Raw genomic sequence first — 11,041 nt, 5'->3', positions numbered from 1 at the left:
CTAGCATCAGGTAGAAAATTAACGTTCACTTGCAAAATTTCATCCGGATGTTTTGTTTTTTTTGCGCATGACAAAAATGAACAGATTTAGAGCAGTATTTATGTTTTTCATCCTTTTTTAGTCTGTCTGTCTTGCTTTTACCATTGGTGTGGCAGATTTTTTTCATATACAAAACAAAAAGACTTACAAACTTCTACCCATTAAACAATAAAAAAAAAAAATTGCACTTGGACGCAACATAGACAGCAACTGTTCGCTGTCCGAGGTTTTCTAAGGACCTTTGATGTGGATGAAATTCTGATTTTTTAAAAATTTTGGGGAATACAAACAGGAGAACAAACAAAAAAAAAAAAAAAAAACACTTGAACAGCCCCATCGACTATATTGACCATGTCCATAGAAAATCAGTCCAAGACTGGACTGCAATGCACGGACTGGACGCAGGTCAACCCGAGGTTACAGCTCCACAGAAATATATGAAGCTGTCACTCAGGTCAGGAGACCTACGGATGGTCCATGCATTGCAGTCCGACTGCAGACCAATTTATATGGCCATGTGAATGCACATGAAAAACACGCAAGTAAAATAAAGATGCCCAAAATTGGATTTTCTGGTTCTGAAAAAACAAAATGGACAGACTTTCTATAGGATTGACTAGCAATATTATATCAGTGGGGGAACGGTGATAGGTCTCTTAGTACCCCACCTATCAACGACAAAGTTGCAATACCCTACACAGCCACTTAGGTTTTGAAATAAGATCGATGGTGGTCCGACTTGACGCTCCAGCTACTTAAATCAACGGGATGGAGCTGGAATACCCAGCACAGTACTGTAACTAAATGTACAGATCTGTGATTGCGGAGTAAGATCGGAGGTGGTGCTAAGAATTGGACCCCCTTTGGACCAAGTATGGCCACCACTCCATTCTGTTGGACCATCCCTTGGTCCAACAGAACGGAGTGATGGCCATCGCTTGGTCCAACGGAACAGAGTGATGGCCAAGCGATGGCCACCACTCTCTCATCGGACCAAACAATGGCCACCACTCCGTCCCGTTGGACCAAGCGATGGCCACCACTCCTTCCTGTTGGACTAAGCCATGGCCACCACTCTGTTCGAACAAATTATAAAAGTAAGTAAACTTTTAAGTTAAATTTTATACAATTTTAGTATGTTTATGTAAAATGTGAAAAACAGGGTAACAATCAATGGCGACATTGCTTCCTTGAAAGATAAAAGACTTCCAAAAAGGACTCTGCCCTTGATAGGATAGTGATAAGTCTCCTAAAAATTATATATGTAAATAGTATAAATTACACTTACAAAAAATAAAATCCTCCCTCCAACATCACCCATCTCACCCAATTGAACAATAAACACAAACGTTAACATTTGCTATTTATTTTCATAAACATGAGGTATTTCAAAGTGCTAGAAGAAAAACAGCACTAAAAAAAAAAAAATAAAAAAAAAAAAAAATGTACAATGTTTGGAAAAAAAAAAAAAAAAAGGAATGAGTAAAAAACAAACAGAAACATACGCAGAACTCTGAAACGTTCCGGTTCTATGCGCCAAACAAGACATGAACAAATACAATAATAAAAAACAGGTAAAAGGACCAACAAAACAGGCTAAGAAAAAAGGCATATATAATACTTTTCTTTACAAAAGTTCTCCGTTCAAAAAGGTGATAAAGTAAATATCTACTCAAAACTTTCACAACTCATTTTCATACGAAAATATAAGTATCAAATTTAGTTATGTATCAGCATCATACTAAAGTATACAGGCAGTGTAAGAATTAGTCCAGTACATAACAAGAGATTAACAATATATTTGTATACAAAACATGCTCCTCAAACATTGAGGTGTTACAGTACTTGGGTCAGAACTTCCAGTCTAAGTGTTGGTAGTGAGAGCTACCTAGAATAGCCCCAGAAAGTTGCACGAAAAAAAAATAAAAAAGGCAAGGATTAATGGTATATACAGAGATTCCTCCAGAGGTACAAGTGCGAACCCCAGAACAGTAACTTCAGTTACAATAAGCACCATAAACCACAAAAAAACAAAACAAAAAAAAACATTTGAATGAACCTTACAAAAAATAAAAAATAAAATGATGTGATCAGCAGCTCAAAAATGCTCAAAACATGAAGAAACCCTACAGAGTTCAATAGAAAAAATAACCATTAAAACAGATAAAATAAGTAATCATTTGGCAGTCTACTCATCTCAGAAATAAAAAAAAATAAAGTCAACCAGTTGTTTCGAAATGATGACGAAACAAAAACATAGATATCAAAAAAAGGAATTCTCAAAAATTGTATTTTCAACTGCAGAGCGGACTGAATCAGAAATGAAACCAACATTCGTATTGTCAACAAACAAAACACTTCTTGTTTTGTTTTTTTTCTCTAGTTTTGCTTTGAAGAATCAAAAAATTGTGCAAAGTGGCAGTGACAGTTTTAAGAAAGAAGGAGATAGAAAAAGAAAAAAAAAAGAAGAAAAGGACGAAGCCTAGCAAGTCCGCGCGTTCTCGATTTTCTTGAGGAGCTGCTGCTGTCGGAGTTGAAGTTTTTCTTTCTCCTGTAACAATCTTTGTTCGTCGTCCTGAAGGGAATGAATGTATTCAGTGGCTTTTTTGAGGATGACGACTTTAGCGGCCTTGTCGTTTTTAACCAGTTCGGGTACGTGGTCCCTTAAAGTGAGAAAGCTGGATCTCAGGTCGTTGCGACGTTGGCGCTCTAAGATGTTGTGGTTGCGTCGCCTCTCGCTATCTTCTGAGTCGTAGTTTCGAGGGCTGGAACTTTTTGCCTTTGGTTGTACCACATTCTTTACCACGCGGGGAGCCTCGTTCTTCGGCTTCTTTTGAGGCGGGGCAACCTCTTCCGTCTCTACGTAAGGAGACGGGGCTGCGTAGTTGTGTTGTTGGTGCACCGGGGCGCACCGCTTAAGGATAAGTTCGGTGGGAACGTTCTTTCCAGAGGCGAGGTTGGTGGTGGATTTCGAGCGCAGTACTGCCGGGCAGGTAACTGACCTGTTGGACAATGTACGCCTTTTCTCCACTGTGACAACATCAATCTCTTCCTCTTCATCTTCGTCTTCATCATCTTCTTCGTCATCTGAGAAACCAAAAAAAAAAAAAAATGCCGTTAGCATGGATAAAGAAGACAACTTGAGATGAGAAAATCTCCATCAAAACAGATCATCAAACCAACCCGAATGACTACTAACCTCCCCCCCCAAAAAAAAAAAAAAAATCACAAGCTGAAGTCTACAACAGATTTACACAAATTTTGGGCAAAATTTTGGCAAAAAGGCTAGCTACATAATCCATGGAGCAGCTGGAGCGGTACTAAGCACAGGGGAACAAATCGTACAGTTAGATAAAGGCTCCATGAAAAGGGCAAACTGGAGATTTGCTGTACTTGGAGGGAGGAGAAAAAAATAAAATGATTCAACAAATTGTCTGCCTCCGTGACAGGGAAAGCCAGACACAATCGATGGGTTTGTTTCGAGACATAATGTGCTGTTGGTCATCTGTAGGCCCCTTCAAGCCAGGGATTTGGTTTCTAGCCAATAAGACAGCTGTTGTGAGGAAATGCTTCCTCGGAGCTGTCAAGGCACAAACAAGAAAGGGGTTTAACCAGTTTACGAGACAATTTATATTATTCAGTGCTACTTTGGTTAAAAAAAAATTATATTACAAGAAAAAAAAAAAACGAAGGGGGAAATTTCCATGAAAAATCTACACATTTAGAAAAAGAAAGAAAAAAATACAAAATTATAATGCAAAGAGAAAAATACTTCTTTATTAATGTTTATTTTATTCTTATTAAATCTGTTTCAATTTAGTAATTTTTTATCTATTTTGTTTTACTTTTAGTGTGTAGATTTGTTTCATGACAATTCCGTTCCTACTCTACTGCCTCCCGTTTTTCTTTTATATAAATATTAATCTGGCCATAAGGGGGCTCCACTGAGAATCATAAGTTAGGAGCTGATCCTTCAAGGTTGTTTTGTTTTATATGATCCAAAATGATTAATAATTAAAAAAAAATAAAAATAAATCAATTTTAGATTTATTTTTATTTTTTTAAATGGGGAAGTGGGATACTGTCATGAAAAATCTACACATAAAAAAAAAAAATATAAGCATTTTTCTCAAATAATAATTTGGCCATAAGGGGGCTCTACTGAGAGTTAGATTTTAGAAAGTGGCCCATTGCTGACCCTTTAACGTTGTGTTTTACATGAAAAATCTACACATTTTAAAAAGAGTTTTTAAAAAATTACTAAATTATAATGGAAAAAGTTTAATAATAAAAAAATGACTTTCATAAATATTTTTTTCCTTTTTAAAATAATAATCTGGCCATAACGGGGCTCTACTGAGAATCAATGACCCATTGCTGACCCTTCAATATAGCTTTACATGCAAAAACCTAAACATTTAAAAATATATAGAAAAAAAAATATATCTATCTATATATATATATATATATATATATATATATATATATATATATATATATATATATATATATATATATATATATATATATATATATATATATATATAATAAGAAAAAAGGAACAGCACAACATAGGTACTTATCTTCGGGTGCAGGGCCCCCAGTAATCAGTCCAAGAATTACTGCAGATTCATAGAGATTCAAAAAAGAGGCAGCACTCCATATTCATGGTGAAACATGTGGCAGGTTTAATCGACCCACATAGCCGGGCGACGTTTCAGCTCAAACTGAGCTTGAGAAAGGCTCAGTTTGAGCTGAAACGTCGCCCGGCTATGTGGGTCGATTAAACCTGCCACATGTTTCACCATGAATATGGAGTGCTGCCTCTTTTTTGAATCTCTATATATATATATATATATATATATATATATATATATATATATATATATCTCTATCTATATCTCTATATATAGTACTAAATTTCTAATAGAAACAGCTGTACTAATAATAAAACAATGACTATAATAAAAAAAAATTCTCTCCTTTTTTTATAATAATCTGGCCACAAGGTGGCTCTATTGATAATTAGAATTTAGAAATTGATCCATTGATGACTCTTCAATATTGCTTTGTTTTACGTGATCCAAAATTGATTTAAAAAAAAGAAAAATAAGAAAGAAAGAAAGAAAGAAAGAAAGAAAGAAAGAAAGAAAGAAAGAAAGAAAGAAAGAAAGAAAGAAAGAAAGAAAGAAAGAAAGAAAGAAAGAAAGAAAGAAAGAGTTTATTCAGTATAGTCTTGTCAGTCTTGGCTACACCTCAAATTTTGCCATTAAAAAAGCAGTATCGGACCGGCAAGGGTCCACAGTTTTTGTATGGTCTGTAACCGGGTACAATTAGTAGCCCAATAGGATAAATGGCCATCGCTGCGACTAAGGAGGGCCCCGGTGGATCACTGGTGTTGTAATTCTGCCCGAGAAGCTGCTTTTTAAGTTGCCAAGCATCTGTTACTAGTAACTAACATGATAGGATTACCTTTCAGATATACAACAACCCCCCCCATCTGGTGCCTAACAAAAAAAAAAAAAAAAAATCTCTCTTAATTCAATGAACCCTTTCAAGAATTAAAACCAAAAAAACATCGCCATCTGGTGGCCTCGGCGCTCAATAGGCCACCGCTGATTGGCGCTTATTCAATGTTGGTTGTAGGAGTGAGGTCAAATTAAAAAAAAAAAAAAAAATAGTGAGCTAAAGTTCCCGTATCAGCTGTTTTCAGAGCTTATATTTTACGAAAACGGGCATCGCCGCTCCTCGTTTCCTCATCCGTGGATGATGGCGGAGGGGAGGACATGCCCTTGAACCCTAACTCAACGTCTTATTTCATCTCGAATTTGCTGGGAAAAAAAATTGATGTGATGTCTATCAACAACCGTGTCACCTTGTAGGATGCAAGCTCGATTTGGCAAAGATGTTCCCAAAGATCAAATCTAATAATGGACTGATGGGCAAAATTAAAATAAAAAATGGCAACACAAATGGAGAATGAAGGTTCAATCGTTTCTCCCATCGAATGATTTTCATAACTAACAACCATTAATTTCGACCTAATTGGCTGGGGCTGAAAACGCGTCGGTCTGGGCATCACTACAAGTGTTAACATGATCTGTACAGTTTACAACTCATCTGAAAGTCACTTTACATGCACGCTCACAAACACGAGAGTACACACCCCGTCAGACGGCTAGCGTTAGCCGCAGGGCACTTTCATGATCCCCCTCTGCCAAAGGGTCCTCCATGGAATGGGAAGACATAATGCAGCAAATATCTAGTAACGCAAGACCTATACCAATGCCAACCGGCCAGGTGAGTACGTGAATAATGTACTTACCAGATTCGCTGTGGCTGTCGTCACTGGAGCTGGCACTGGTTCGGCTCGGCTGGCTGCAGATTCTGGCTGGTGCACTGGAGGGCACGGTGGGCAATATGGCACTGCTGGGAGGAGTAGCTTGCCCAATTCTGCCGCTTTCTCCCTTGTTGATGGGAAATGGGAAGACCACCGCTGGGTCTACACAGTGAGAAGCCGGGTTATTTAATTCCTCTCCTCGCCCAGGTACGTTGCTGGCAGACGGGGCGACGGTTTGGTTCTGGGTTCCAGGTTCTACCACGTTCCCCGCGGATTTTCCCAGCTTCTCGTTGACTGCCCTTTCAAGCTTTTCCCTGGCAGAAAAGCCACTCCACATACAGTCCTGGATAATGATGGACTTGAGGTTGCCGGGGGACAAACCCAGATCTGTGCTCCAGCCAGAACCCCCCAGCAAGTCGGCTTCAGGGGGCAACAGCAACAACTCTGATGCCCAATCTAAGGCATCCTCGTCGCCCGTCAAACCATAATCTAGTAGGGGCCCTTGCCCGGGAGACAGAGGGTCACTCTGTAACCCCGCTCGGCTTGGAGACAGAGGAGGCGTGGGGAGCAATTCAAACTTCTTCCAGATGTCTTCTCCTGGGGGGGCACAGTCCGGACCACACAGATAAAAATCATCCTCGTCTGGGTAGAAACAAGGCTGCAAGGAGTCAAACTCCAGGTCCGGGTTCTTGCTCACCACCCCGGGCATCTTCTCAGCGGCACCACTCAATACAAAAAAGAAAAACACCGTACCACCACAGAGGAGTTATCCACAGATCCAGAGCCGGCCACTATCTAGAAGAGGAAAATAATACAAAACGCCGTCAGAATGATAATCACACGGCCATAAGGGAAGGTGACGCTGCCAATGGTCCATGCAGCTCAGGGGGGGGGTTCTGGATAGAGGGAGATGCAGGAGAGATGCACAGAGAGAGGGCTGGACTGACGGCCAGGAGGACTGCGCCACTCCAGAGCTACTCCCACCGCACTCCTCAATGGATGGATATGCAAACACTCTGCTTTTGTGTGTGCAGTGCATAGGTAGACCCCAAATGCTACTTCCACCCTCCAGCCATGGGCACAACTTACTAGGGCAGCAAACATCAAAGTGTCAGCTCCATTCTGCAACAACAGCAAAAAATGGGCACTGCCCCAATAATCCTAGCATGCATGACACACAGAGAACCCCCCAAAACCCACCCTCAGAGCTGGAGCCTGCAGAACACAAAGCGGCAATGGTGCAATGACAGGCATGATGTAGCAGAGCCAGCCTTACCTCTGTGTGCACTGCAGCCTGGCACTGCACCCTCTGCCTGCACACTGCACTCTGGCACTACATGCACTTTCAAGCTGTTGGATATTATTCACTTAGAAAAAAAAAATAATGACACACCCGAGAGAAAGGAGGGAGAAGACCCCCAAAGCCGCCCTCCCCTCATTCATGAAGCCTCCTACTTGGGAGGTGCTAAATATTTAGCGCCAAAATGCCTCTCCCTCCCTTCCCCAATCTGTCCCTGTGCTGCTGGTAACGTGAGCCTGCTGCTTATCACCCAATGGGAGGAGGGCAGGGATGGTGCTGGCCACACAGCCTGGCATCGGGGAGGGGGCTGGGCTGTGTGTGAGAGCATTGTCTGCTGCAGATACTGGGCTGCTGCCTCCACAATCCCAGCTACAGAGGGCAGGAGCGATAACACCCTGGTCACATCTGCGGATGCCATGCGTTACCGCTACTGTCTGCTGTTATACACTAGTCAGAGCTCGGGTTAGCGTATGCACGCTCCATCACCTGCAACTTAACCCATGCACGCTCCATCGCCTGCAACTTAACCCATGCACGCTCCATCGCCTGCAACTTAACCCATGCACGCTCGTTATTTACATGTCCATGCTCCATCACCTGCAACTTAACCCATGCACGCTCCATCGCCTGCAACTTAACCCATGCACGCTCGTTATTTACATGTCCATGCTCCATCACCTGCAATTCACCCATGCACGCTCCATTACCTGCAATTAACCCATGCACGCTCGATATTTACATGTCCATGCTCCATCACCTGCAATTCACCCATGCACGCTCCATTACCTGCAATTAACCCATGCACGCTCGATATTTACATGTCCATGCTCCATCACCTGCAATTAACCCATGCACGCTCGTTCTTTACACATGCACGCTCCATCACCTGCAACTTAACCCATGCACGCTCGTTATCTGTATGTACATACTCCACCTGCAAATTAACCCATGCACGCTGGTTATTTACATATGCACGCTCCATCACTGCAAATTAACCCATGCACGCTCGTTATTTACATATGCACGCTCCATCACTGCAAATTAACCCATGCACGCTCGTTATTTGCACATGCATGCTCCATCACCTGCAAGTTAACCCATGCACGCTCGTTATATACACATGCACGCTCCATCACCTGCAAATTAACCCATGCACGCTCGTTAGTGACATGTGCATGCTGCTACGTACACGCTTGATTAGTTAGTAAATGCAGGCTGAGGTGGGACTACAACCCCCAGCGTTGCATTTGCCGCACCGTGTAGTTCTGTGTACTGGGTGGCCGAACGGTCCCATGTAAATAATACACAGGCAACAAGTAACCCTATGGAGCCACCAGTGACTCCGCTCTCGTCATACTTGGCAGCCTGTGGCGGTCGCTTCCAGCCTCCTGGGTGCGTGTGGGCTGATGACAGGACGGTGCGAGCCCGTGTTCCTGGAGAGTCCGCACTGGCTGCTGCCCTCAGCCGCCGAGGAAACGGGTCATGTGCAGTGCGGGGGGCGCCGCCTAGTGGACGCTGCGCTCACACCCGGCAATGAGGCGCTCACACCCGGCAATGAGGCGCTCACACCCGGCAATGAGGCGCTCACACCCGGCAATGAGGCGCTCACACCCGGCAATGAGGCGCTACACTGCACACAGCCAGGGTGGGTTGAGGGTTCACTCACATTCAGCGGTTTTCTAGGAAAAAAAAGCTACGTTTCCTGACGTTATCTTAACTACAGTCTACACACTACATTCTGCTCCAAATTCCCCTTCAAATGCTCTTTCAATAAGCTTCCTATTATTTCGACAGCAAAACCCCCTCCTGAGTATGTGCACACGGGGTTTTTTTTAAACAGGCGTCTATATGGAGTGTATCTGGTTGTTTTTTTTATTCCTTTTTACCTGTATATAAACTAGGGCGCCACCTGAACAATGTGCAAACATCACCGCCGTCTGAATCAGCTCTTAGAGTTTTTTTCTGTGTTTTTGGACCAGAAACTCCAATTTTAAGGATTTTTTGAGGAGGATTTTGGAGAATTTCAGGCACCAAAGAGGCTCAATGTGAACACACCCTAAGGCCACATTCACATTTGGCCACGTTCAGTATTTGGTCAGTATTTTACCTCAGTATTTGTAAGCCAAAACCAGGAGCTGAACAATCTGAGGAAAATTATTATAGAGACACGTCACCACTTCTGTATTTATCACCCACCGCTGGTTTTGGCTAACAAATACTGAGGTAAAATACTGACCAAATACTGACCGTGGCCAAAGGGGTCATTCAGATGTCCATTTTTCACGGATGGAATTTGCACCCATTATAATCTATGGAGCTGTTCACCCGTCGCGACTTTCGAAGCCTGAAGCGGCCTACAGGTTGCAGAAAAGGACGTTTTTACATTGCGGTGCATTATGTTCACTCTTTAGCAGTTTTTTTAAGCGATTTCTCTCAGAAAATGAGTTGTGTGCGCCGACCCTACGGCCACATTCCAACATTGAGTATTTGGCGAGTTTTGGATGTTGCAGATTTTCTGCACCCATTGGGGCCTGCATACACGTTGCAGATTTGTCTCATTTTTGCTGCGTTTTTTCTAGGCAGATGTCACAAAACCTGAAGGGATTCCTGATGGCAGCACAGTGAATGAGATTCCTGAAGTCTCATGCACACGTTGCTTATTTTTTTTCCTTGCAGATTTATTAAATCATGTCAATTCTTTCAGCAAATTTCACTCATAAAAGACTATGTGCACACGTTGCATTTTTGCTGCGTTTTTTTCCCTGCTCTCTTGGCAGTAAGAAACTTGCCTCAAAAAAAGCAGATTTTGCATAGTATTTATTGCGGTTTTTGTGTGTTTTTTGCCTGGGTACATTTGCCTCTTGTGCATACTGATAGTTTAGTGCATAAAAAAAAAAAATCTGATTCTGCTTCATCAGGTTTTGGCACCAAAAACGCAGCAAGACCTGATATCTGCTTTTTTGCAGCATTTTTTTTTTGCACCACCCATTGCTTTCAATGGCTGAAAAACGCTGAAAGATGTGACATGCTGCATTTGACAAAAACCAAGGTATTTGACAAAATACTGAGGACAAAAAAAACCAAGCTGTGTGCATGAGATTTCTGCAGTCTCAGACTTTGCTGGTACTGAAAAACGCAGCAAAAAATTAGCATGAAAAAAAAGCTAAAAAACACAACGTGTGAACATAGCCTAATGATTGGAGGAAAAATCTGTACCAAAACTGCAGGTAAAAAACGGATCTAAAAGGCACTTGTTTTACGCAGTGTTTTTCCTGTCTAGAGATGCAGAAATGGACCAAATACTTAATGTGTGCACATACCCTTAATTGTGTTTTTTAATATAGGTTTTTTCACATTTTTGA

At 41.9% G+C, this 11,041-nt stretch overlaps 1 protein-coding gene across 2 annotated transcripts; it reads right to left on the bottom strand.

Annotated features, from left to right (window-relative positions):
• Positions 1-2,421: 2,421 nt before the first annotated feature.
• MYCN (MYCN proto-oncogene, bHLH transcription factor) lies at positions 2,422-9,207 on the bottom strand. Of its 2 annotated transcripts, none has more exons than XM_077291454.1 (3): positions 9,037-9,207; positions 6,365-7,174; positions 2,422-3,126 (listed from the first exon to the last, which is right to left on the bottom strand). In XM_077291454.1, the coding sequence occupies exons 2-3, from the start codon at positions 7,086-7,088 to the stop codon at positions 2,522-2,524; spliced, it is 1,329 nt and encodes a 442-aa protein (XP_077147569.1). In that variant the 5' UTR covers positions 7,089-7,174; positions 9,037-9,207; the 3' UTR covers positions 2,422-2,521. The 2 variants fall into 2 exon arrangements, with proteins under 2 accessions (XP_077147569.1, XP_077147568.1); XM_077291453.1 differs by lacking the exon at positions 9,037-9,207 and adding an exon at positions 7,656-8,208.
• Between the last annotated feature and the right edge of the window lie 1,834 nt (positions 9,208-11,041).

The sequence above is a fragment of the Ranitomeya variabilis genome, chromosome 2, assembly GCF_051348905.1.
Source record: "Ranitomeya variabilis isolate aRanVar5 chromosome 2, aRanVar5.hap1, whole genome shotgun sequence".
NCBI lineage: Eukaryota > Metazoa > Chordata > Amphibia > Anura > Dendrobatidae > Ranitomeya > Ranitomeya variabilis.
The sequence above is the reverse complement of the archived record's forward strand: the minus strand, read 5'-3'. Positions and strand labels throughout refer to the sequence as shown.